This window comes from Coregonus lavaretus, assembly GCF_964263955.1.
Source record: "Coregonus lavaretus genome assembly, chromosome: 10".
NCBI lineage: Eukaryota > Metazoa > Chordata > Actinopteri > Salmoniformes > Salmonidae > Coregonus > Coregonus lavaretus.
In genome coordinates this window covers 46,105,438-46,132,793 of record NC_139997.1, presented here as the reverse complement: position 1 = coordinate 46,132,793, position 27,356 = coordinate 46,105,438, and the positions used below count along the sequence as shown (strand labels likewise).

The window sequence follows — 27,356 nt, the reverse complement described above, 5'->3', positions numbered from 1 at the left end:
CAAGTAAAATAAAATGCATATCTATAGTACACAGCAACTTCAGTGAACGAATAGACAGCACTCTTTTGAGAATGCTACCATAACCACAGCGTGACAAGAAACATGAAGTATTCTTCTTACATTTACACTTATAAACATAAAAATAGCATTTAAATCAATGTTTCACGCTAAAAAAAGATTAACAAAAATAGATGGAGGAATAAGATCTATCACATCTTTGGGGTTGTCATGAAGGAAACCTCAAAACATTCTTAGTTTTAAACAGCATGTCCTGTTTCAATGTCTTTGTAATAACCAGTCACCACCATTGGCAGAGTAAGCCTAGATAGGATAGGACCTCCCAGAAGAAGTGCTTTATATCTGGGCAGAACATTCCGTATCACCTGGGCACAAATCCATGGCGTATATACATTCGGAATTGACATACTGTAGAAATGCATCCATTTGTTGATTTGGAATTTTTTTTTTGCTCTTCCAATTCTCTTTTCAAATTCATATCATCAGATCTACATGTAACTGACAAAATAAAGGAAACACCGACATAAAGTGTCTTAATAGGGTGTTGAGGCACCACAATCCAGAACAGCTTCAAATCACCTTGGAATAGATTATACAAGTGTCTGGAACTCTATTGGAGGGATGCGACACCATTCCAAGAGAAATTCCATTATTTGGTGTTTTGTTGAATCTACCATAAGTGTTGAATTGGGTTAAGATCTGGTGACTGAGACGGCCATGGCATATGGTTTACATCATTTTCATGCTCATCAAACCATTCAGTGACCACTCGTGCCCTATGGATGGGGGCATTGTCATCCTATGGGGGCATAGCCATGGTAGCCAAAATATTTGCCAAAATAATGGTCTGCCCAGCATTTTTATAGATGACCCTAAAAGCCAATTTATGCTTGCTCGGTGAATGCGATCCGGAGGCTGCGTACGGAGGGTGTGACGCAATTGCGGAGGCCAAATCGAGCTCTGTACCGCATCTCTGTGCGCCTCCCAAATTTTGTAACAATGTGGAGGGCTCCGTAAAGCTCCGTATAGCTCTGCATTGACATGATTGGTTGATGGTAGGTGGGGGTGGGAGGTCCTGTATAAACACAAACTTACTTCCTTGACAATTTCCTTCACAACAGCTCTGCTCTGCTCCGCAAAGCGCAAAAGGTATCAATGCCCTGACTTCTGGAGAGGCCGTATCACAGTAAAAGCTTAACGCCCACTGCAGATGTCGGATTGATCATGCAGAGCCTTTGAGCATGATGGGATGTTAATTGCTTAATTAAATCAGGAAGCCTTTGCTTTCAATATACTTTGTATCCCTCATTTACTCAAGTGTTTCCATTATTTTGGCAGTTACCTGTATGAAAGGTCTGTTCCCCTTTCCCACCCTTGGCACTTAGCAGGGCCCCCTGCACTGGCCTTACACTGGCCCATATTATCCCTCTGTGATTGTAACTTCTAACAGAAGTCTAAGGATAGCCAAAACACAGGCAGAAAGACAAGTCGCCATGCTCCAATTGTAGATCCGTGGGACTTGAGACACAGAGGGTCTGACATGTTCTCCTTTGTACACCTTTTCTTCTTTTCAGGGTCATTGGAGGGGTCTAGATCCTCTGAGGACTGGTCCAGGTTGTTAGATAATGTTCCCACTGGCCCATCGTTCAAACTCTGTTTGTTCTGGGGTTTGTTGGGGTCAGCTTCCAACAGCTTAGTTTTGGAGATGTTCTCTTTCTCCTTCAGAGGATTGTTGGTGATTTGTCTGCTGTTGTAGGATGAGGGATCTGGGAGACCCTTACTGGAGATGATGGAGGACTTGTCTTTGTCTGAGAGGCAGCACCTGGGAATACCAGCCCCAAGTGGACTCTCCGTGGTGAGTTTTCCAGATTGTGTCTTGGAACTGAACACACTAATCCAAGTGTGGTCAGAGCTGTCATAGCAACCTTCCAGGTCAGGGCTCATTAGCCGTTTCAGGTCTTTTCCAGACAGTCTGGCTGGAACATGGCACTCAAGCTCTGAGCTGGACCCTTTAAAGCCCTTGAACCAGTCCCACAGGGTCCTGGCCCGGCAGTCACAGATCCACTGGTTCCCATTCAGACGCAGGTACTGGAGGGACACCAGTGGGTCCATGGTCTCCCCTGTCAGCACTGTTAGATTATTGAAGAACAGAAACAAAGTGGTCAGCTTGCGCAGGTCATGAAAAGCCTTGCGCTGGACGAAGGTCACTCGATTCTGATGCAGCAGCAAGCGGTCCAGGCTCACCAAGCCTCGCAGCATGTGATCCGTCACAGTCTTTATCTTGTTGTTGTGGAGGAAAAGGTAGGTCAGGTTTGCCAGGTCCAGAAACGTATCGTCATGGAGAGTCAGTAAGCTGTTGTCCTGGAGGTAGAGGTGCTGCAGGGAAAATAGTCCCCTGAAAACGCCTACAGGCAGCTCGGACAAGCCACACCTGTGCAGGTGCAAGGTGTGCAGTCTGGACAGGCCTCGGAAGGCTGTGGGGCTGATGATCCTCAGGTCATTGTCCCCTATGTCCAGCTCCTCCAGCCTCTCCAGGCCGTAGAAGGCACCAGCCTCGATGTGGCTGATGTTGTTAGAGTAGAGCCAAAGTACAGTGAGGTTTCTGCAGGGGCTGAAGCTGGTGGAGCGGACCACGGAAAGCTTGTTGTTCTGGAGGAAGATGCGCTGGCTGTGGATGGGGATCTCTGTGGGGATAGAATAGAGGCCCTGCTGTTGGCAGGCCAGGGTGGGCCGCGGCTCGCTGTGGCATATGCATGGCGCTGGGCAGCCCTCCACCCGACCTTCCATCCGAGGCACTGATTGAAGCCAAAGGACCAGAAAGTAGAGTTCGCCAACTGCAAAAGAGGAAGACACAAGTGGGTAATGAGAATATGTTGGGGTTCTGCTGGACTTAGAATAAAAGCATTAGTGTTCACTTCCAAACACCCAGTCTGCTGTAAATCATCCAAAAATGAATAGCAGGTTGACATTTATTGTTATGAGTCTTGTCCTGGAGGCAGAACTGAGCGATCTCCTCTTAGATAGGCCAGGTGCAAAGTCAAAATTGGCTATATTGTAAAAATGCATGAAAAAACTTTTTGCATTAGGGTTAACAGTGTGGTTGAGGTTAGGGTTAAGGTTATGTTTAAAATCATCATTTTATGACTTTGTTCTAGCATAGGGTTTTCCAAACTCCTGGTTGATTATTTGAATCAGCTGTGTAGTGCTAGGGCAAAAACCAAAACGTGCACCCATGTGGGGTCCCAGGACCAAGTTGGGGAAACCTGATCTAGCACATACTGTAGAACATTTAAACAGTCTCTTAAAATACATACAAGTCTCTCACAGTACATTCACAAAGTTCGAATTTACCTATCAAAGCTAGAATATATAAAAACGGAAAACAAAACATAATAATAGTAGAAGCATGGAATTCATGATTTTACATATTAAAATGGAGTGTTCTTTAGTTCTTTACATTTGGGGATTTTATTGAATGAGGCAGCAGAACACAACACCCTCTATAAAGTGGTGATATTTGCAATCCTTAGAAGGAATCCGTTTTGCAAGTCTAATCAGAGCAGATCCTGGTTTAGTTTTCACTGACTGTTCCTCAACATTTCATCTCTGTTCAGCTCTCCAACTACTGCAGTATCACAGTCCTATTCTCTTCTCTTCCTCTGTTTTACTTAAGTGATAATGCCCGAAAAGCCGGTGTTTGGAGGGTTATCACTTTTATACAACGGGTTACCAACATATTCAAATAATGATTGACATATTTTCATTAGAAACTCTATTTTGATTAATTTATTCATACTATTTCATCCTTAAACAAGATATAGTCCCGACACAAATCTAGGGTTGCTAGAGACGCGACCCAGTCATTCAGTGTTTTTGTTCTGTATCTATGGACGCGACCCAGTCGTTCGTTCTAAATGTTCCATTGCCATACTGGCTGGCAATGTTCTTATCCCTTGCTTGCTAGCTAGCCAACTACGGTTAACTTACAGTCATGTCAAAAAGTGCAGCCAGAATAACAGTAGCTGCAATTGCATTTGTTTAAGCATAGAAAATGTGCTCACTCGTCAGGATACTGTTGTTCAGAGGAGCTAGCCAACAACACAGCTACAGTAACACAATCACTCCAACCTGAAGCTGGAAGTATATATCCATAAAAATGATGCCAGCTGATTCATGATTTTGACTAGCTGAGAAACGCTGCCTGCCTGTTGGGGTCACCTCCGCTGTCTTCAACCAGGATCTCAGCGATCACTGCCTTATTGCCTGCGTCCGTAACGGGTCCGCGGTCAAATGACCACCCCTCATCACTGTCAAACGCTCCCTAAAACACTTTAGCGAGCAGGCCTTCCTAATTGACCTGGCCCAGGTATCCTGGATGGATATAGATCTCATTCCGTCAGTAGAGGATGCCTGGTTGTTCTTTAAAAGTAATTTCCTCTCAATCTTAAATAAACACGCCCCATTCAAAAAATACAGAACTAAGAACAGATATAGCCCCTGGTTCTCCTCAGACTTGACTGCCCTTGACCAGCACAAAAACATCCTGTGGCGTACTGCATTAGCATCAAATAGCCCCCGCGATATGCAACTTTTCAGGGAAGTTAGGAACCAATATACACAAGCAGTCAGGAAAGCAAAGGCTAACTTTTTCAAACAGAAATTTGCATCCTGTAGCACTAACTCCAAAAAGTTTTGGGACACTGTAAAGTCCATGGAGAATAAGAGCACTTCCTCCCAGCTGCCCACTGCACTGAGGCTAGGAAACACTATCACCACCGATAAATCTACAATAATCGAGAATTTCAACAAGCATTTTGCTACGGCTGGCCATGCTTTCCACCTGGCTACCACTACCCCGGCCACCAACTCTGCACCCTCCGCTGCAACTTGCCCATGCCCCCCCCGCTTCTCCTTCACACAAATTCAGACAGCTGATGTTCTGAAAGAGCTGCAAAATCTGGACCCCTACAAATCAGCTGGGCTAGACAATCTGGACCCTTTCTTTCTAAAACTAGCCGCCGAAATTGTCGCAACCCCTATTACTAGTCTGTTCAACCTCTCTTTCGTAACGTCTGAGATCCCCAGAGATTGGAAAGCTGCCGCGGTCATCCCCCTCTTCAAAGGGGGTGACACTCTAGATCCAAACTGTTACAGACCTATATCCATCCTGCCCTGCCTTTCGAAAGTATTTGAAAGCCAAGTTAACAAACAGATCACCGACCATTTCGAATCCCACCGTACCTTCTCCGCTATGCAATCCGGTTTCCGAGCTGGTCATGGGTGCACTTCAGCCACGCTCAAGGTCCTAAACAATATTATAACCGCGATCGATAATAGACAGTACTGTGCAGCCGTCTTCATCGACCTGGCCAAGGCTTTCGACTCTGTCAACCACCGCATTCTTATTGGCAGACTAAATAGCCTTGGTTTCTCAAATGACTGCCTCGCCTGGTTCACCAACTACTTCTCAGATAGAGTTCAGTGTGTCAAATCGGAGGGCAGGTTGTCTGGACCTATGGCAGTCTCTATGGGGGTGCCACAGGGTTCAATTCTTGGGCCGACTCTTTTCTCCGTGTATATCAATGATGTCGCTCTTGCTGCTGGTGACTCTCAGATCCACCTCTACGCAGACGACACCATTTTGTATACATCTGGCCCTTCATTGGACACTGTGTTAACAAACCTCCAAACGAGCTTCAATGCCATACAACACTCCTTCAGTAGCCTCCAACTGCTCTTAAACACTAGTAAAACGAAATGCATGCTCTTCAATCGAACGCTGCTGGCACCCGCCCACCCGACTAGAATCACCACTCTCGACGGGTCTGACCTAGAGTATGTGGACAACTACAAATACCTAGGTGTCTGGTTAGACTGTAAACTCTCCTTCCAGACTCACATTAAGAATCTCCAATCCAAAGTTAAATCTAGAATCGGCTTCCTATTTCGCAACAAAGCCTCCTTCACTCATGCTGCCAAACATGCCCTCGTAAAACTGACTATCCTACCGATCCTTGACTTCGGCGATGTCATTTACAAAATAGCCTCCAATACTCTACTCAGCAAATTGGATGTAGTCTATCACAGTGCCATCTGTTTTGTCTCCAAAGCCCCATACACTACCCACCACTGTGACCTGTACGCTCTTGTTGGCTGGTCCTCACTACATGTTCGTCGTCAAACCCACTGGCTCCAGGCCATCTATAAATCACTGCTAGGCAAATCCCCGCCTTATCTTAGCTCATTGGTCACCATAGCAGCACCCACCCGTAGTCTGCGCTCCAGCAGGTATATCTCACTGGTCATTCCCAAAGCCAACACCTCCTTTGGCCGCCATTCCTTCCAGTTCTCTGCTGCCAATGACTGGAACGAATTGCAAAAATCTCTGAAGCTGGAGACTCTTATCTCCCTCACTAACTTTAAGCATCAGTTGTCAGAGCACCTTACCGATCACTGCACCTGTACACAGCCCATCTGAAATTAGCCCACCCAACTACCTCATCCCTATATTGTTATTTATTTTGCTCATTTGCACCCCAGTATCTCTACTTGCACATAATCTCTTGCACATCTAGCATTCCAGTGTTAATACTAATTGTAATTATTTTGCACTATAGCCTATTTATTGCCTTACCTCCATAACTTGCTACATTTGCACACACTGTATATATATTTTCTGTTGTATTTTTTGACTTTATGTTTTTTACCCCATATGTAACTCTGTGTTGTTGTTTTTATCGCACTACTATGCTTTATCTTGGCCAGGTCGCAGTTGTAAATGAGAACTTGTTCTCAACTGGCTTACCTGGTTAAATAAAGGTGAAATAAAATAAAAATAAAAAACTATGGGACAGCAGATCGAATTTGAATATTGAAACAATGTTGCAAATGTCGGAGAGACAGACAGCAAGGTTTATCCAAATCTCCGTTGTTGAAAATGATATGTTAGTCTAAAAGAAATGTGAGATAATGTCTAGATGCTTTTTATAGTGGAGATTAAGTTTATAAATTGCCTGGCTGATGAGACAGTTGATTGCTCAGTCAGATGGAACAGAGTAAATAGCCATTTTAACGTCATAGATTTCACCACTTCATTTTGATTCCTGTTCTGGAAGCACAGGCCAGAGAGACAGAGAGAGAGAGAGAGAGAGAGAGAGAGAGAGAGAGAGAGAGAGAGAGAGAGAGAGAGAGAGAGAGAGAGAGAGAGAGAGAGAGAGAGAGAGAGAGAGAGAGAGAGACAGAGAGAGAGAGGATGGAGGGCGAGAACACGGGAGTGGGGGTGGTGTGTGTGGACTATTTCACAAATTAACAAAACATTGGTGGGTTGAGAAAAATTGCTCCAGACTACCAGAGCAAATCACGTGGGAATTGCCACTCGGCCTGTGCTAGAGATCTCAGAGTGGATTTTCATGCTTCATTGGGATCTGGAGTGGTGGGGTGGAGAAAGGGCAGTTGACATAGGGCTCTCACACCAGTGCCTACAGTAGATGAGATCAGACAGAACTCATCTCCAGTGCAGGATGCACTTTCATCCTACAGTTACTATGCTGTAAGGCTCTCTTATAGTAAAATGACAACTCAATTTGATAAAACAGATATGTTTTCTTAAACATAATATCCATAAAATAACATAAACAAACTGTGTGCTGAAAAGTCTTACATTGCAGGACTATGCCACCTCACCAACATATAATATAATATAATATAATATGGACTACAAGTTTTGCTCCAGACTAACAGAGCAAATCACATATGAGGATAGCTGGGAATTGCCACTCGGCCTGTGCTAGAGAGAGAGCGAGAGCGAGAGCGAGAGAAAGAGTGCTGCTTGTGAACAAAACAATAGATAATGCTAATTAACAAAATATAATCTATTTGTACTCTAGTCATTTTTTTTAGAGCCATTCCAACCAGACAGTCATTTCATCAGCATTGCCCAACATGTTGTGGGATGTGGGCATTGCCCATCGGTCCTCAGTGTGATAGATGACTAAGGCCTGCCTCTGAGTCTAAGTTAAATATTCCTCTGGCACAGGTGCCAGCTTTGGGACTAGGAGACCTCTCAAAAGAGATGCTCACAGCTTCAGCATTATGTTCTCTCTCGTAAAGGTCCCCAAAGCTAATTATCCTGTAAATGAAGTCATCATCATTTCAGGCACTGAGAGGTGACTCCCAAATGAACTGAGGCCACATACTGTATTTACTCACTGTGAAAACAGAACGTGTGCATTTCAATGCACTCATAAAGATGTAGGTAAATATTGACATACTGTACAGTGCATTCGGAAAGTATTCAGACCCCTTGACTTTTTCCACATTTTGTTACGTTACAGCCTTATTTTAAAATGGATTAAATAGTTTTTTTTCCCCCTCATCAATCTACACACAATACCCCCATAATGACAAAAAAACGGAAATATCAAATTTACATAAGTATTCAGACCCTTTACTCAGTACTTTGTTGAAGCACCTTTGGCAGCGATTACAGCCTCAAGTCTTCTTGGGTATGACGCTACAAGCTTGGCACAACCTCTCAACCTCTGTCAGGTTGGATGGGGAGTGTTGCTGCACAGCTATTTTCAGGTCTCTTCAGAGATGTTCGATCGGGTTCAAGTCCAGGCACTGGCTGGGCCACTCAAGGACATTCAGAGACTTGTCCTGAAGCCACTACTGCGTTGTCTTGGCTGTGTGCTTAGGGTCGTTGTCCTGTTGGAAGGTGAACCTTCACCTCAGTCAGGTCCTGAGCGCTCTGGAGCAGGTTTTCATAAAGGATCTCTCTGTACTTTGCTCCATTTATCTTTCCCTCGATCCTGACTAGTCTCCCAGTCCCTGCCGCTGAAAACATCCCCACAGCATGATGCTGCCATCACCATGCTTCACCGTAGGGATGGTGCCAGGTTTCCTCCAAACGTAACGCTTCGCATTTAGGACAAAGAGTTCAATCTTGCTTTCATCAGACCAGAGAATCTTGTTTCTTATGGTCTGAGAGTCCTTTAGGTGCCTTTTGGCAAACTCCAAGTGGGCTGTCATGTGCCTTTTACTGAGGAGTAGCTTCCGTCTTGCCACTCTACCATAAAGGCCTGATTGGTGAAGTACTGCAGAGATGGTTGTCCTTCTGGAAGGTTCTCCCATCTCCATAGAGGAACTCTGGAGCTCTGTCAGAGTGACCATTGGGTTCTTGGTCACCTCCCTGGCCAAGGCACTTCTCCCCTGATTGTTCCGTTTGGACGGGCGGCCAGCTCTAGGAAGAGTCTTGGTGGTTCCAAACTTCTTCCATTTAAGAATGATGGAGGCCACTGTGTTCTTGGGGACCTTAAATGCTACAGAAATTTTTTCAACTGTGGGACCTTATATAGACAGGTGTGTGCCTTTACAAATCATGTCCAATCAATTAAATTTACCACAGGTGGGCTCCAATCAAGGTGCAGAAACAAGGATGATCAATGGAAACAGGATGCACCTGAGCTCAATTTCGAGTCTCACAACAAAGGGTCTGAATACTTATGTAAATAAGGTATTTATGTTTTTTATTTGTAATACATTTGCAAAAATGTCTAAAAACCTGTTTACGGTTTGTCATTATGGGGCATTGTGCATTGATTGATGAGGAAAAAAATGTATTTAATCCATATTAGAATAAGGCTGTAACGTAATAAAATGTTGAAAAAGTCAAGGGGTCTAAATACTTTCCGAATGCACTGTCATAGCAATAAGGCATCTCAGGTGTTTGTGGTATATTGCCAATATACTACAGCTAAGGGCTGTCTCCAGGCACTCGTGCATAAGAACAGCCCTTAGCCATGGTATATTGGCCATATACCACACCCCCTCAGGCCTTATTTCTTAAGTATACCATAGTATTTTTTCATGTGTGCGACCTCGGAAACAATGTTTCACTTTTGAATTATGATCTCTGTAACACCAGAGGCTGTGTCTACACTTAACAGTTACATGCGACTTCTGCTATCAGAATACAAAGATCGCATTGAAAAGACAAGTCTAGATGCACAAAAGTCGCATTGTGGTCAGATTGTGTTCAAATCTGGCCTACCACTTCTGGAGGTGTTCAGGGACGCATTTTGTGCGGATTTCTCCTCAGTCTGGATGCAATCAGGCCACCGAAAGCGCATGCAGTGGGCGATGTCATCAGCACAAATCTTGTGTTTTGGGAGCGAGAGGCACCTCTTTTCATTAAACTTGAGAGGAAATACCTTCTTAGCGTGTGAGGAACGCATTTGCTGGCTTCATAAATGCTAGCCAGCTAGCTTATTAGGGAAAAAAACAATTGTTTGGCTAGAGATATGCTAACCTGTTTGCAATCCCTTTAGCTTTGCTAGCTAGCTTTCTGGCTAGTTACAGAGGTTAGCTGGCTAGTTAGCTACAGTAGTTGGCTACTGCCATCACGTTGTTGCGTTATTATCAGATTTAGCCTGTTCCACCGTTTGCAGAATGCATACAGGTATTTCAATATAGCGCAGGAAAAGGGAATCCGGACACAATAGATGCGATAAAGGAGTCAATGGAACGCAGACTGTTCCATTGACCAGATTGGAGCACATTCAACAACTCTGATCTAACAAAGTGGATATTCCTAAAATCTGTCATAATTGATTCATTGTAAAAGGCCCACAATGTGGTTACTTAGGTCCGATTTGGATATATTTGGCTGTTTTCGCTGCACAACATTTACATAAGTGGTCCCTTTTCAGGTTTAGAAGAAGTGACTGCTAAATGCTAACTCCTGTTCATATAAACTGGTTAGCATAGCTAGCATACAGAAATCGGTGGTGGTAGTCAAAGTCCTTTGTAACTGTAATGCAGTTGATTGGTGACGATGACATTAATATGTGTTGGGGTTGACATCCATACAAGCATTATACTCTGATTTTTATCTCAACATAATGTGAAATGCACATATAAACAATAGGCTAAATCTAGGCCCATTTTGCTGGGGGGTAATGAGGAGACTCGGGATCTTTCCCCCACGGCCCTGTCACCCACGCGGTTCCATGGCAATTCCATTGTTTTGGTTGAGTTTGACCTCTTTACCACATCCATAACCCTTTTTCCATAAAAAAATATGAATGTGCTAGAACTGATGAGCATCAACAAATGACGGCGACAAACACACTGGAAAACTGCTTAAATCAACTTTAGGCGCACTAGAGCGCATTAGATAAATTAACTTGGAAGAAGTGGTTTTAACGCCATTTTAATGATGACTTTGCTTATGAAAAACCGAATCAAGCGAGTTAAGGGTTTTATGCATGCTGAGATGTTGGGTCTCGAGCACTGGGCGAATGGAAATTTGGAACTCCCTTGCGTGCTTCTGTTATGGGGAAAAGTTCACAAAGAAACTGATATTAAATGTGGAGAATGATACATTTGCATCTGATGGCCATCTGTCACGTGACATGTATGCGGTAGCGAAGTCAAAAGCAGGACACAGAGCGGCTGGCAATGTTTTTACTGAACACAGTAAAAACAACGTACAAAACAACAAACCTCCAAACCGGGAGGAAAGCACAAAGAACCGTACATACAAGCTGCCGGAATGACAACAAACAATAACACACAAAGTACCAATGAGAGACAGGGGTTAATATAGGGAATACAATCCAACATAATGGGAAACAGGTGTAAACAATAAAGACCAAACAAGACAAACACCGAAACATCGATCGGCAGCAGCTAGTACTCCGGGGACGACGAACGCCGAAGCCTGCCCGAGCAAGGAGGAGGAGCAGCCTCGGCTGAATCCGTGACAGTACCCTCCCCTTGACGCGCGGCTCCAGCCGTGCGCCGACCCCGGCCTCGGGGACGGCCAGGAGGACGCGGAGCAGGGCGAGTCGGATGACTCCGGTGGAAATCCCTCAACAGGGAGGGGTCTAGGATGTCCCCCAGCACTGTTCCTCCGGACCGCACCCCTCCCACTCCACGAGATACTGCAGACCCCCCATCCGACGCCTCGAATCCACGATGGAACGGACTGAGTACGCCGGAGCCCCCTCGATGTCTAGTGGGGGCGGAGGAGCCTCTCGTATCTCATTCTCCTGGAGTGGACCAGCTACCACCGGCCTGAGGAGAGACACATGGAACGAGGGGTTAATGCGTTAATTAATGGGCAGTTGTAACCTATAACATACCTCGTTCAATCTCCTCAGGACTTAAAAATGGCCCCACAAACCGCCGACCCAGCTTCCGGCAGGGCAGGCGAAGGGGCAGGTTTCGGGTCGAGAGCCAGACCCGATCTCCCGGTGCATAAACCGGACCCTCACTGCGGTGGCGATTGGCACTCGCCTTTTGCCGTCTGATAGCCCGCTGCAGATGGACATGCGCAGCGTTCCATGTTTCCTCCGAGCGCCGAAACCACTCATCCACCGCAGGGGCTTCGATCTGGCTCTGATGCCAGGGTGCCAGGACTGGCTGATAACCCAGCACACACTAAAAAGGCATAAGATTAGTGGAGGAGTGGCGGAGTGAGTTTTGGGCTATCTCTGCCGAGGGGATATACCCCGACCACTCCTCCTGCCGGTCCTGGCAATAGGACCTCAGAAACCTACCCACATCCTGGTTTACTCTCTCCACCTGCCCATTACTCTCAGGGTGAAAACCCGAGGTAAGGCTAATCGAGACCCCCAAACTTTCCATAAACGCCCTCCAGACTCTAGAGGTGAGCTGGGGACCCCGATCAGACACTATATCCTCAGGCACCCCGTAGTGCCGGAAGACGTGAGTAAACAGGGCGTCGGCCGTTTGTAGGGCTGTAGGAAGACCTGGCATAGGAATGAGACGGCAGGCCTTAGAAAACCGATCCACAACGACCAAGATCTTGGTATTCCCCTGGGAGGGGGGAAGGTCCGTGACAAAATCCACCGATAGGTGAGACCACGGCCGTTGTGGAACGGGTAGAGGTTGTAACTTCCCTCTGGGCAGGTGTCTAGGCGCCTTACACTGGGCGCACACCGAGCAGGAAGAAACGTAAACCCTCACGTCCCTAGCTAAGGTGGGCCACCAGTACTTCCCGCTAAGGCAGTGCACTGTCCGACCAATACCAGGATGACCAGAGGAGGGTGACGTGTGAGCCCAATATATCAGTCGATCACGGACCTCGAGCGGCACATACCTCCGCCCCTCTGCACACTCTGGGGGAGTAGGGTCGGCACGTAACGCCCGCTCGATTTCCGCATCGACCTCCCACACCACCGTTGCCACCAGACAAGACTCCGGAAGTATGGGAGTGGGCTCAATGGACCTCTCCTCTGTGTCATATCGTCGGGACAGGGCGTCTGCCTTAGCGTTCTGTGACCCTGGTATATAAGTGAGCTTAAATACAAACCGGGTAAGAAACATGGCCCACCTAGCCTGACTAGGGTTCAGTCTCCTCGCTGCCCGGATGTACTCCAGGTTACGATGGTCAGTCAGAATGAGAAAAGGGTGTTTAGCCCCCTCAAGCCAATGCCTCCACACCTTCAGGGCTTGGACCACCGCTAGCAGCTCCCTGTCCCCCACGTCATAATTGCGTTCCGCCGGACTGAGCTTCTTGGAATAGAAAGCACAGGGGAGGAGTTTTGGAGGCGTGCCCGAGCGCTGAGACAGTATAGCACCGATCCCCGCCTCCGACGCATCCACCTCAACTTGGAACGCCAAAGAGGGATCCGGATGTGCCAGCACCGGAGCCGAGGTGAACAGGTCCTTCAGATGTCTAAACGCCCTATCTGCCTCAGCCGACCACTGCAAACGCACCGGGCCCCCCTTTAGCAGGGAGGTGATGGGAGCTGCTACCTGTCCAAAGCCCCGGATAAACCTCCGGTAGTAATTGGCAAAACCCAAAAACCGCTGCACCTCCTTCATCGTGGTGGGAGTCTGCCAATTACACACGGCTGAAACGCGGTCAATCTCCATCTCCACCCCTGACGCGGACAACCAATGTCCCAGGAAGGAGATGGACTCCTGGAAAAACAGACATTTCTCCGCCTTCACATACAGGTCATGCTCCAACAGTCTACCCAGCACCCGATGCACCATGGACACATGCTCGGCTCGTGTAGCGGAGTATATTAGAATGTCATCAATATACACCACCACACCCTGTCCATGCAAATCCCGGAAAATCTCGTCCACAAATGATTGGAAGACTGAAGGAGCATTCATTAAACCGTATGGCATGACGAGGTACTCATAGTGACCCGAGGTGGTACTGAATGCTGTCTTCCACTCATCTCCCTCCCTAATGCGCACCAGGTTGTACGCGCTCCTGAGATCAAATGTTGTGAAGAATCGCACCCTGTGTAATGACTCCGTCATACTAGCAATCAGAGGGAGAGGATAGCTGTATTTGATTGTAATCTGATTGAGACCACGGTAATCAATACACGGGCGTAAACCCCCATCCTTCTTCTTCACAAAAAAGAAACTTGAGGACGCAGCCGTATGTATCCCTGTCTCAGAGATTCGGTGACATATGTCTCTATAGCTGCCGGCTCCTCCTGAGACAGAGGATACACATGACTACGAGGAAGCGCAGCGCCTACCTGGAGGTATATCGCACAATCCCCTTGTCGATGAGGTGGTAATTGAGTCGCCTTCTTTTTACAGAAGGCGAGTGCCAAATCGGCATACTCAGGAGGAATGTGCATGGTGGGAATTTGGTTTGGACTTTCCACCGTCGTTGCCCCTACGGAAACACCTACACACCGCCCGACACACTGATCAGACCATCCCTTGAGAGCCCTCTGTTGCCATGAAATGTTGGGGTCATGAGATGTTAACCAGGGAAGCCCCAACACCACGGGAAACGCAGGAGAGTCAATCAAATACAACTGTATAATCTCCTCATGGCCCTCCTGCGTCTTCATCTTAAGTGGCGCTGTGACCTCCCTAATCAATCCTGACCCCAAAGGGCGGCTATCTAGGGCATGGATGGGGAAGGGCACATCAACTGGTACAATAGGAATCCCTAACTTATACGTGAACAGGCGATCGATAAAATTCCCAGCTGCGCCTGAATCTACTAGCGCCTTATGCTGGGAGTGAGAAGAAACCTCGGGAAACACAACTTTAATACACATATGTACAACAGAGAGCTCTGGGTGAGTTGGGTGCTTACTCACCTGGAATGACTCATCAGTGTGTTGCCTACTGCCTCGATTCCTAGGAGACCCTCCCCAACTGTGTCCTCTGCGGCCACAGTTGGTGCAGGGGACGGCCCCTCTCCTGGTCTCTCTCCTCGTCTCCCTAGCACCAGCACCCCTGAGCTCCATAGGGCTCGGCTCGGAAGTGCTGGGGGATGGAATGGACGGCCCCAACTCCGGACGTCCGCGGGTAGCCAACAGGGTATCTAGGCGAATCGACATGTCCACCAGCTGATCGAAGCTTAGGTTGGTGTCCCTGCAGGCCAACTCCCGATGAACGTCCTCCCTTAGGCTGCACCTGTAGTGGTCGATGAGGGCCCTCTCATTCCATCCCGCATTGGCAGCCAGAGTCCGGAAGTCCAGTGCGAACTCCTGCGCGCTCCTCTTCCCCTGTCTGAGGTGGAACAGACGCTCACCCGCCGCCTTCCCCTCTGGGGGATGATCGATCACCGCCCTGAAGCGGCGGGTGAACTCTGCATAGTTGACTGTAGCGGCGTCTATTTCCCCCCACTCGGCGTTGGCCCACTCCAGTGCCTTGCCGGACAGACAGGAGATGAGGGCGGACACGCTCTCATATCCCGAGGGCACCGGGTGGATGGTTGCCAGGTAGAGTTCCACTTGGAGCAGGAAACCCTGACACCCGGCCGCGGTGCCATCATAAGCCCTCGGGAGCGAGAGCCGAATCCCACTGGACTCCGGAGGTGAAGCGATGGGTATAGCTGATGGTGGTGGTATCGTTGGAGGAGGTGTGGGCAAACCTCCTCTTTCCAATCGCCTCAAGGTGTTCATCACCCCTTCCATGGCGGTGCCGAGATCCTGGATCATGGCCGCTTGTTGTATAATGCGCTCCTCCAGTGATCCAGCTGGCACCGCCGCTCCTGCTGACTCCATGGTGGTGTGTTATTCTGTCACGCGACGTGTATGCGGTAGCGAAGTCAAAAGCAGGACACAGAGCGGCTGGCAACGTTTTTTACTGAACACAGTAAAAACAACGTACAAAACAACAAACCTCCAAACCAGGAGGAAAGCACAAAGAACCGTACATACAAGAACTGCCGGAATGACAACAAACAATAACACACAAGTACCAATGAGAGACAGGGGTTAATATAGGGAATACAATCCAACATAATGGGAAACAGGTGTAAACAATAAAGACCAAACAAGACAAACACCGAAACATCGATTGGCAGCAGCTAGTACTCCGGGGACGACGAACGCCGAAGCCTGCCCGAGCAAAGGAGGAGGAGCAGCCTCGGCTGAATCCGTGACACCATCACATATATATTGAACAAAAATATAAACTCAACATGCAACAATTTCAAAGATTTTCCTGAGTTACAGTTCTGTAGCTACTGTAGCTCAGTTGGTAGAGCATGGCGCTTGCAACGCCAGGGTTGTGGGTTCGATTCCCACGGGGAGCCAGTATGACTTGGAATTCAGAAATGTGGAGGAGAAAGCCAAGAAGGACATCACTGAAGGGAGTAAAATGTGTATTATCTACTGTTGTGTGATATGAATGATTATATCATAAGTAAGTACAGTAAGGGAAAAAAGTATTTGATCCCCTGCTGATTTTGTACGTTTGCCCACTGACAAAGAAATGATCAGTCTATAATTTTAATGGTAGATTTATTTGAACAGTGAGAGACAGAATAACAACAACAAAATCCAGGAAAATGCATGTCAAAAATGTTATAAATTGATTTGCATTTTTAATGAGGGAAATAAGTATTTGACCCCTCTGCAAAACATGACTTAGTACTTGGTGGCAAAACCCTTGTTGGCAATCACAGATGTCAGACGTTTCTTGTAGTTGGCCACCAGGTTTGTACACATCTCAGGAGAGATTTTGTCCCACTCCTCTTTGCAGATCTTCTCCAAGGAGGTTCTCACCCAAGATTTGACGGTACATGGCCCCATCCATTGTCCCTTTGATGCGGTGAAGTTGTCCTGTCCCCTTAGCAGAAAAACACCCCCAAAGCATAATGTTTCCACCTCCATGTTTGACGGTGGGGATGGTGTTCTTGGGGTCATAGGCAGCATTCCTCCTCCTCCAAACACGGCGAGTTGAGTTGATGCCAAAGAGCTCCATTTTGGTCTCATCTGACCACAACACTTTCACCCAGTTCTCCTCTGAATCATTCAGATGTTCATTGGCAAACTTCAGACGGGCATGTACATGTACTTTCTTGAGCAGGGGGACCTTGCGGGCGCTGCAGGATTTCAGTCCTTCACGGCGTAGTGTGTTACCAATTGTTTTCTCGGTTACTATGGTCCCAGCTGCCTTGAGATCATTGACAAGATCCTCCCGTGTAGTTCTGGGCTGATTCCTCACCGTTCTCATGATCATTGCAACTCCACGAGGTGAGATCTTGCATGGAGCCCCAGGCCAAGGGAGATTGACAGTTATTTTGTGTTTCTTCCATTTGCGAATAATCGCACCAACTGTTGTCACCTTCTCACCAAGCTGCTTGGCGATGGTCTTGTAGCCCATTCCAGCCTTGTGTAGGTCTACAATCTTGTCCCTGACATCCTTGGAGAGCTCTTTGGTCTTGGCCATGGTGGAGAGTTTGGGAATCTGATTGATTGATTGCTTCTGTGGACAGGTGTCTTTTATACAGGTAACAAACTGAGATTAGAAGCACTCCCTTTAAGAGTGTGCTCCTAATCTGAGCTCATTACCTGTATAAAAGACACCTGGGAGCCAGAAATCTTTCTGATTGAGAGGGGGTCAAATACTTATTTCCCTCATTAAAATGCAAATCAATTTATAACATTTTTGACATGCGTTTTTCTGGATTTTTTTGTTGTTATTCTGTCTCTCACTGTTCAAATAAACCTACCATTAAAATTATAGACTGATCATTTCTTTGTCAGTGGGCAAACGTACAAAATCAGCAGGGGATCAAAAACTTTTTCCCCCTCACTGTATCTATAGCTATGCAAATGAAAAAAAAAAGGGATTTATTTACAATCGCTAGCAGTCAAACAAGTTAAATCGACATCCATTGATGGAAAATGATCTGGTGAGTTTAATAAGGCCCAAATATATTTTGTTTTGCGACATATGCAAATTCTTTATTATGTCACGTTAGCTCGCAATAATAATTTTTGGGTTGGAAAAACAAAATGATTATTTTTACGTCGCTACAGGTTACGTTGACATTCCTTCTTAATTCGCTCTACAACGTTATGGAAAAAGGGTTTATGTGGAAACGATAGACACATTTAAATGTAGCTGTAGACTCATGATGTGTTTCATGATCAGAACTCCAAGATCAGAATACAAAAGCTGAATGAACTGCCAAGTCTAGACACAGCCATAGAGAGTGAATGGTGCCTAGATGAGATGAGACAACTTTTTCTAAGCAATGCGAAATCACACATCAACGTCATTCTCATGGATATATCCAATTAAATGCCAATAGAAAAAAAATCTAAAACAAAAACGGAAATGCAGCTAGTGTACGGTCATTCCAGGTGCAATGTTTGACATGACTGAGTTGGCTATAGCTAGCAACTGACAAGAACATAATCCAGCCTGCATAGCAACCATTATGTTTAGAACGGATGACCAGTCCTTTTGCATAGCAAAAATAATTTACGACTGGGTCACGTCTGTAACAACATGACCAAAAGATCTAACAACCAGATTTTTGTCCGGACTATATCTTCTGGTGGAAGAATTAAATGGTATAAATATACTTATCAAAATGACGTTTTAACGAAAATATGTTATTCATTGTTATTTTAATATGTTGATAACTGTTTTATAAAAGCAATAAGGAAAGTGAGCCAGTGTTGTATCATGAATACAGTTACAGGTAAATGGGTTGACTGGCCGTCCGCTATCGTGTCGGGCAGAACAACGCCATTTACCTGTGACTGTATTCATTATACAGCACTGGCTCTTGTGTCTTATTGCTTAAATATACTTTAGTCGAAGGCACTGATTTTCAGAACAGTGAGACAAAACCCTGTCAAATGATGACAACCAATATCTGGTAAACAGCTAATTAAAGCATGGGTGCTACTGAGTTAGTGGCAGGGGGGTTTATTAATAAGATGACAATCTCCAGATATGAACTATACAGTAATTGCAGATCAGCAGCATATTGTAACAGCAATATGTCCTTGTTTAAACAAATTGTAGGCATGTGCAGAACATCACTGAGTCACAGACTATGCTAAAAAATATACTGCAAGATTATCCCAAATGAAATAAAGGTGTTAAGTGCATCGGTGTGCATACAGTACCTGCACAGACATAGGTGTATCGTTGTGCGTCATCTACATTCATGACAGACTGGTTCTTTTTTTAACCTCTTTAACGTGTCACAAAACAGTGTGAGAATTTATCTGACTGTGAAGTGCATATCAACAGAAAAAAGCTAAGACAAACATTTTGGGGGGATTAAATTTGCACCGACATGCAAGAGAGAGAGGTGGGCCCCAATCCATCACAAAAAAAGTCAGAAAAGTTTGACTGTGCCCTAAAAGGTTTTCTTCATCCAGGCCTGTGTTGTGGGACCTAGGTTGTGCTGAATATCCTATGCAGGGGGAAAAGGTGCTGCATTATTGACTAGCTGCTCTTGTTCGGGTGCTCCTGGGTACACTAAGCCCCGTGGTGGAAAATAGATTCTGCAGTAAAGAGTAACAGTAAGGCACGACACCACTGAACCCTGGCGCTTTCCACCTCTAGATCATCGCACGACTCGCTCTGAAGCTTCCCATTGCTAAGCTGATAGGAGAATTCTCAGCCGCAGCCTTTTATTGATCCATCACCTGCATTGCTCTCCACAGCCCAGACAGCCCCTCTGCTCTCCACAGCCCAGACAGCTCCTCTGCTCTCCACACCCCAGACAGCTCCTCTGCTCTCCACAGCCCAGACAGCCCCTCTGCTGGCCAGCCCAGACAGCCCCTCTGCTCTCCACAGCACAGACAGCTCCTCTGCTCTCCACAGCCCAGACAGCTCCTCTGCTCTCCACAGCCCAGACAGCTCCTCTGCTCTCCACAGCCCAGACAGCTCCTCTGCTCTCCACACCCCAGACAGCTCCTCTGCTCTCCACAGCCCAGACAGCCCCTCTGCTGGCCAGCCCAGACAGCCCCTCTGCTCTCCACAGCCCAGACAGCTCCTCTGCTCTCCACAGCCCAGACAGCCCCTCTGCTGGCCAGCCCAGACAGCCCCTCTGCTGGCCAGCCCAGACAGCTATCACTCTTGGTCTTGTTCCCTTCCCCTTTTCTCAGCCTCTTATCTCGCCACTGCTGAACAACAACCGAAATGCAAGCTGACGTGAAATGAGTTTGTGTAACTCACTCGCCATGGCCCTGAAGAAAGGGGTAGGGGGTATTGAGCAAGCTGAAGGCAGCGTCGGCGGTGATTTGATAAGTGTCTGTGTTCGACACGCGGCAGCTGCGATGGTGGTGGATTGCACAGCTGTAAGCGACCCTATATGCTGCCTACCTCCACTGTTCAGGCTGTCACAGAGAGGAGTAGGAGAGGCTGAGCACACAGTCCTCCTGGCTGTCACAGACAGTCTGAGCTGCCTTGGTACTGCTGTACTGAAGGGGTAAACATGCCCACAGCCTGGTGGTATTAGAATACTGGCTATGAATAATGTGCCTATTAATCAGCTGCCTAAAACCATAAAACCTGCCGTAGCAATATTTATGGAACAGCTTTGTTTACAATAGTGTCAGTGCACACACTTGTTTTCTTACGAAATCTGGAAGGATCTATTTGTGACTCCTGTGCCTATACTCATATATGTTCCATTTGGAATGAAGCATATGATTATATAAGCTCAACCTGCGTTTTGTTTGTTCAAATGAGGTGCTGCCTTGAATTCATCCTATTTTTGATATTTTCCATGGGCACACTCCAATTTTCGGATATCTGTGAGAGGAGCCCAATTGGTATTTTCACAATGGCCAAAATATTTCACAATTTTATTTGACAATGGTTAACAAGGGTATGCATGCTACACCATATATTTAATGAAGACTGCATGCCAGCCAAACCTATCATCTCAGTTCTCTATCCTCCCATTGATAATTGTCACGGATCCCCCCGGTACTGCTGCTCATTCCGTTCACCATCTCCGGAGGTCTACATCACCGGCCTTCTAAGTGTCACTTTACTACATCATTACCACCAACCCTGGACTGTCTTGTCTCATTACGCACACCTGGTTCCCATTCCCCCTGATTAGTATGTGTATATATGTGCCCTCTGTTCCCCATTGTCCTTGTCAATAATTGTCCCATTTTGTCAAGGGCTGAGGTGTATGAAGTGTGGAAGTCAGGCGCAGGACACCGAAGCTTAGTCCAATAAAGTTTACTGAGACAACCGAAAGGCAAAATACAGTAAACGGCCTCAGCAATAAAACAGAGGCGAGCAATACGCAAACTGTGCGTAAAACAAATAAACAAGAAAACAGATACGAAACAAGCAGCACAACGGACAGGCGAAAAACAACACACAATCTAACCTAAGCAAAACAAGGAACTTATAGGACAAGTAATCAGAACACAAACGGACACAGGTGTAAAAGACAGACGAAAGCAATCACACCAAGAAACATTCAACGGTGGCAGCTAGTACTCCGGGGACGGCGAACGCCGAAGCCTGCCCGAACCAGGAGGAGGAGCAGTCTCGGCAGAATCCGTGACAGTACCCCCCCCCTTGACGCGCGGCTCCAGCCGTGCGCCGACCCCGGCCTCGGGGACGGCCAGGAGGACGCGGACCCGGGCGCGTGGGATGCCCACGGTGGAACTCAGTCAGGAGGGACGGATCTAGGCTGTCCCTCCTAGGCACCCAGCACCGTTCCTCCGGACGTACCCCTCCCACTCCACGAGATACTGGAGACCACTCATCCGGCGCCTCGAGTCCAAGATGGTTCGGACCCTGTACGCCGGGACCCCCTCGATGTCCAAAGGGGGCGGAGGGGTCTCTCCTATCTCATCTTCTTGGAGTGGGCCAGCTACCACCGGCCTGAGAAGAGACACATGGACGAGGGGTTAATATTCTTGTACTCAATAGGCAGTTGTAACCTGTAACACACCTCGTTCAACCTTCTCAGGACTTTAAAGGGCCCCACATACCGCCGACCCAGCTTCCGGCAGGGCAGGCGGAGGGGCAGGTTTCGAGTCGAGAGCCAGACTCGATCTCCCGGTGCGTACACCGGTCCCTCACTGCGGTGGCGATCAGCACTCGCCTTTTGTTGACGGATGGCACGCTGCAGATGGACATGGGCAGCGTCCCACGTCTCCTCCGAGCGCCGAATCCACTCGTCCACCGCAGGGGCCTCGATCTGGCTCTCGTGCCATGGTGCCAGGACCGGCTGATAACCTAAAACACACTGGAAAGGTGTTAAATTGGTGGAGGAGTGGCGGAGAGAGTTCTGGGCCATCTCTGCCCAGGGGATAAACCTAGACCACTCCTCCGGCCGGTCCCGGCAATAGGACCTCAGAAACCTACCCACATCCTGGTTGACACGTTCAACCTGCCCATTGCTCTCTGGGTGGTACCCCGAGGTAAGGCTTACCGAGACCCCCAAGCGTTCCATGAACGCCCCCCAAACTCTGGAGGTGAACTGGGGACCTCGGTCAGACACAATATCTTCGGGGACCCCATAGTGCCGGAACACGTGGGTAAATAGGGCCTCAGCGGTCTGTAGGGCAGTAGGGAGACCCGGCATTGGGAGGAGACGACAGGCCTTGGAAAACCGATCCACAACGACCAAAATGGTGGTATTCCCCTGGGAGGGGGGTAGGTCGGTCACAAAATCCACCGATAGGTGGGACCATGGTCGTTGTGGAACGGGCAGGGGATGTAACTTACCCCTGGGCAAATGTCTAGGCGCCTTACACTGGGCGCACACCGAGCAGGAGGAGACGTAAACCCTCACATCCCTAGCTAACGTTGGCCACCAATATTTCACGCTAAGGCAGTGCACTGTCCGGCCAATACCTGGATGTCCAGAGGAGGGTGATGTATGAGCCCAATAAATCAGATGATCACGAACCTCGAGCGGAACGGCCGACACACGGTCTACCTCTATCTCCACACCAGACGCGGACAACCGATAACCCAAAAAGGAGACGGACTCCTGGAAGAACAGGCATTTCTCTGCCTTGACATACAAGTCATGCTCCAACAGTCTTCTCAACACTCGGCGCACCAGGGCTACATGCTCGGCTCGTGTGGAAGAGTACACTAGGATGTCGTCGATGTATACTACCACACCCTGCCCATGCATGTCCCGGAAAATCTCGTCAACAAAGGATTCGAAGACTGAAGGAGCATTCATTAACCCGTATGGCATGACGAGATACTCGTAATGACCCGAGGTGGTGCTAAATGCGGTCTTCCATTCATCCCCCTCCCTAATGCGTACCAGATTGTACGCGCTCCTGAGATCCAACTTTGTGAAGAACTGCGCTCCGCGTAATGATTCTGTCATAGTCGCAATCAGTGGAAGAGGGTAACTGTACTTAACCGTGATCTGATTGAGACTACGATAGTCAATACACGAATGCAAACCCCCGTCCTTCTTCTTCACAAAGAAGAAACTCGAGGAAACCGGGGAAGTGGAGGACCGTATGTATCCCTGTGCCAAGGACTCGGCTATGTAAGTCTCCATAGCCGCTGTCTCCTCTTGAGACAGTGGATACACACGGCTCCACGGAAGTGACCGCTCCTGTTTGGAGATCTATCGCACAATCCCCCTGTCTATGAGGTGGTAGCCGTGTTGCCCTCGTTTTACTGAACACAAGTGCTAAATCCTCATACTCAGGGGGAATGCGCATTGCGGGCACTTGGTTCGGACTCTCTACCGAGGTCGCCCCTAAGGAAACACCTAGACATCTCCCTACACACTGGGCAGACCACTCCATAAGAGCCCTCTGTTGCCACGCAATGGTAGGATCATGGGCGCTTAACCAGGGAAGCCCCAGCACCATGGGATACGCAGGAGAGTCAATCAGATAAAACTGAATGGTCTCCTCATGACCCCCCTGCGTCGTCATCTTAAGTGGTGCTGTGACTTCTCTGATCAGCCCCGACCCCAACGGCCGGCTGTGAACAGGAAAGGGGGCTTCTACCGGCCGAAGGGGAATTCCTAACTTATAACAAAATGCACGATCAACAAAATTCCCAGCTGCGCCTGAATCTACTAGCGCCTTATGCTGGGAATGAGGTGCCACCTGTGGAAATCTCACAGGTATACTCATGTGACCAACAGAGAGCTCTGGGTAAGTGGGGCGCCTACTCACCTGAAATGACTCCCCAGTGCGTGACCTGTTGTCCCCTCTCCCAGGAGACCCTCCCCAGCACCTGGCCGCGGTGTGTCCTCCACGGCCACAGTTGGTGCAGGGGATGGCCCCCCTCGGGTTCTCTCTCCTCCTCTCTCTAGCGCCAGCACCCCCGAACTCCATGGGAATCGGCTCGGAGGTGCTGGAGGGTGGAATGGACGACCCCCACTCGGGACGTCCGCGAGTAGCCAGCAGGGTGTCGAGACGGATGGAGATGTCTACCAACTGGTCGAAGGATAGGTTGGTGTCCCTGCAGGCCAGCTTACGACGAACGTCCTCTCGTAGGCTACACCGGTAATGGTCGATGAGGGCCCTCTCATTCCACCCCGCATCCGCCGCTAGAGTCCGGAACTCCAGGGCGAACTCCTGTGCGCTCCTCTTCCCCTGTCGGAGGTGGAACAGACGCTCCCCCGCCGCCTTCCCCTCAGGTGGGTGATCGAAGACAGCCCTGAAGCGGCGGGAGAACTCCGCGTAGGTGATGGTAGCGGCGTCTATTCCCCTCCATTCGGCGTTGGCCCACTCCAACGCCTTGCCGGATAAACAGGAGATGAGGGCGGAGACGCTCTCGTACCCCGAGGGCGCTGGGTGTATGGTAGCCAGGTAGAGTTCCACCTGCAGGAGGAACCCCTGACACCCGGCTGCAGAACCGTCATATGCCCTCGGGAGCGAGAGCCTTATGCCACTGGGTTCCGGTGCTGAGAGAGGAGGACTGGCCGTTGGTGATGGGATGGTGTGAGAAGGCGTGGGCACCTCTCCAGTCACCAACCGGCGCAGAGTGTTGGACACCTCGTTCATGGCGGCCCCAAGTTGCCGGATCATGGTGTCTTGATCGCTGATCCGATCCTCCAGCGACTTGGGTGCCGCCACTGCTCCTGCTGACTCCATGATGGTGTGTTGTTCTGTCAAGGGCTGAGGTGTATGAAGTGTGGAAGTCAGGCGCAGGACACCGAAGCTTAGTCCAATAAAGTTTACTGAGACAACCGAAAGGCAAAATACAGTAAACGGCCTCAACAATAAAACAGAGGCGAGCAATACGCAAACTGTGCGTAAAACAAATAAAAAAGAAAACAGATACGAAACAAGCAGCACCACGGACAGGCGAAAAACAACACACAATCTAACCTAAGCAAAACAAGGAACTTATAGGACAAGTAATCAGAACACAAACGGACACAGGTGTAAAAGACAGACGAAAGCAATCACACCAAGAAACATTCAACGGTGGCAGCTAGTACTCCGGGGACGGCGAACGCCGAAGCCTGCCCGAACCAGGAGGAGGAGCAGTCTCTGCAGAATCCGTGACACATTTCTGTTGGTCTCGTGAGTACAGCGTATTGTGCTCTTGTTTTTTACGGGTCTCATCCCGTGTATTGTGTAGAGGTTACACCTTGCTCTTTGTTTGGGTTACATCCCTTTTGTATATACAGTACCAGTCAAAAGTTTGGACACACCTACTCATTCAAGGATTTTCCTTTATTTTTTTTACCATTTATTACATTGTAGAATAATAGTAAAGACATCAAAACTATGAAATAACACATATGGAATCACAAAAAAGTGTTAAACAAAATTAAAATTGTATATTTGAGATTCTTCAAACAGCCACCCTTTGCCTTGATGACAGCATTTTCACACTCTTGGCATTCTCTCAACCAGCTTCACCTGGAATGCTTTTTCAACAGTCTTGAAGGAGTTCCCACATATGCTGAGCACTTGTTGGCTGCTTTTCCTTCACTCTGCGGTCTGACTCATCCCAAACCATCTCGATTGGGTTGAGGTCGGGGGATTGTGGAGGCCAGGTCATCTGATGCAGCACTCCATCATTCTCCTTCTTGATAAAATAGCCCTTACACAGCTTGGAGGTGTGTTGGGTCATTGTCCTGTTGACAAACAAATGATAGTCCCACTAAGCCCAAACCAGATGGGATGGCGTATCGCTTCAGAATGCTGTGGTAGCCATACTGGTTAAGTCTGCCTTGAATTCTAAATAAATCACAGACAGCGTCACTAGCAAAGCACCCCCACACCATAACACCTCCTTCTCCATGCTTTACGGTTGGAAATACACATGTGGAGATCATAAGTTCACCCACACCGCTTCTCACAAAGCCAAAGTGGTTGGAACTAATAATCTCCAATTTGGACTCAAGACCAAAGGACACATTTCCACCGGTCTAATGTCCATTGCTCGTGTTTCTTGGCCCAAGCAAGTCTCTTGTTCCTATTGGTGTCCTTTAGTAGTGGTTTCTTTGCAGCAATTCAACCATGAAGGCCTGATTCACAAAGTCTCTTCTGAACAGTTGATGTTGAGATGTGTCTGTTACTTGAACTCTATGAAGCATTTATTTGGGCTGCAAATTCTGAGGCTGGTAACTCTGATAAATGTATCCTCTGCAGCAGAGGTAAGAGGTCTTCTATTCCTTTGGCAGTCCTCAGGAGAGCCAGTTTCATCATAGCGCTAGATGGTTTTTGCGACTGCACTTGAAGAAACTTTCAAAGTTCTTGAAATTGTACGTATTGACTGACCTTCATGTCTTAAAGTCATGATGGACTATCATTTTTCTTTGCTTATTTGAGCTGTTCTTGCCATAATATGGACTTGGTATTTTACCAAACAGGGCTAACCTCTGTATACTCCCCCGACCTTGTCACAACACAACTAATTGGCTCAAACGCATTAAGAAGGAAATAAATTCCACTAATTAACTTTTAAGAAGGCACACCTGTTAATGGAAATGCATTCCAGGTGACTACCTCATGAAGCTGGTTGAGAGAATGCCAAGAGTGTGCAAAGCAGTCATCAAGGCAAAGGGGAGCTTTTTGAAGAATCTCAAATATAAAATATATTTTGATTTGTTTAACACTTTTTGGGTTACTACATGATTC

General features: G+C 47.7%; 1 protein-coding gene across 1 annotated transcript; it reads right to left on the bottom strand.

Annotated features, from left to right (window-relative positions):
• Positions 1-1,461: 1,461 nt before the first annotated feature.
• Positions 1,462-3,252, bottom strand: LOC311136363 (reticulon-4 receptor-like; the record flags this gene model as incomplete). The annotated part of the gene is made up of 2 exons (XM_084170469.1): positions 1,462-2,852; positions 3,249-3,252. 2 exons carry the CDS (start codon positions 3,250-3,252, stop codon positions 1,462-1,464), a joined length of 1,395 nt encoding a protein of 464 aa, XP_084026595.1.
• Between the last annotated feature and the right edge of the window lie 24,104 nt (positions 3,253-27,356).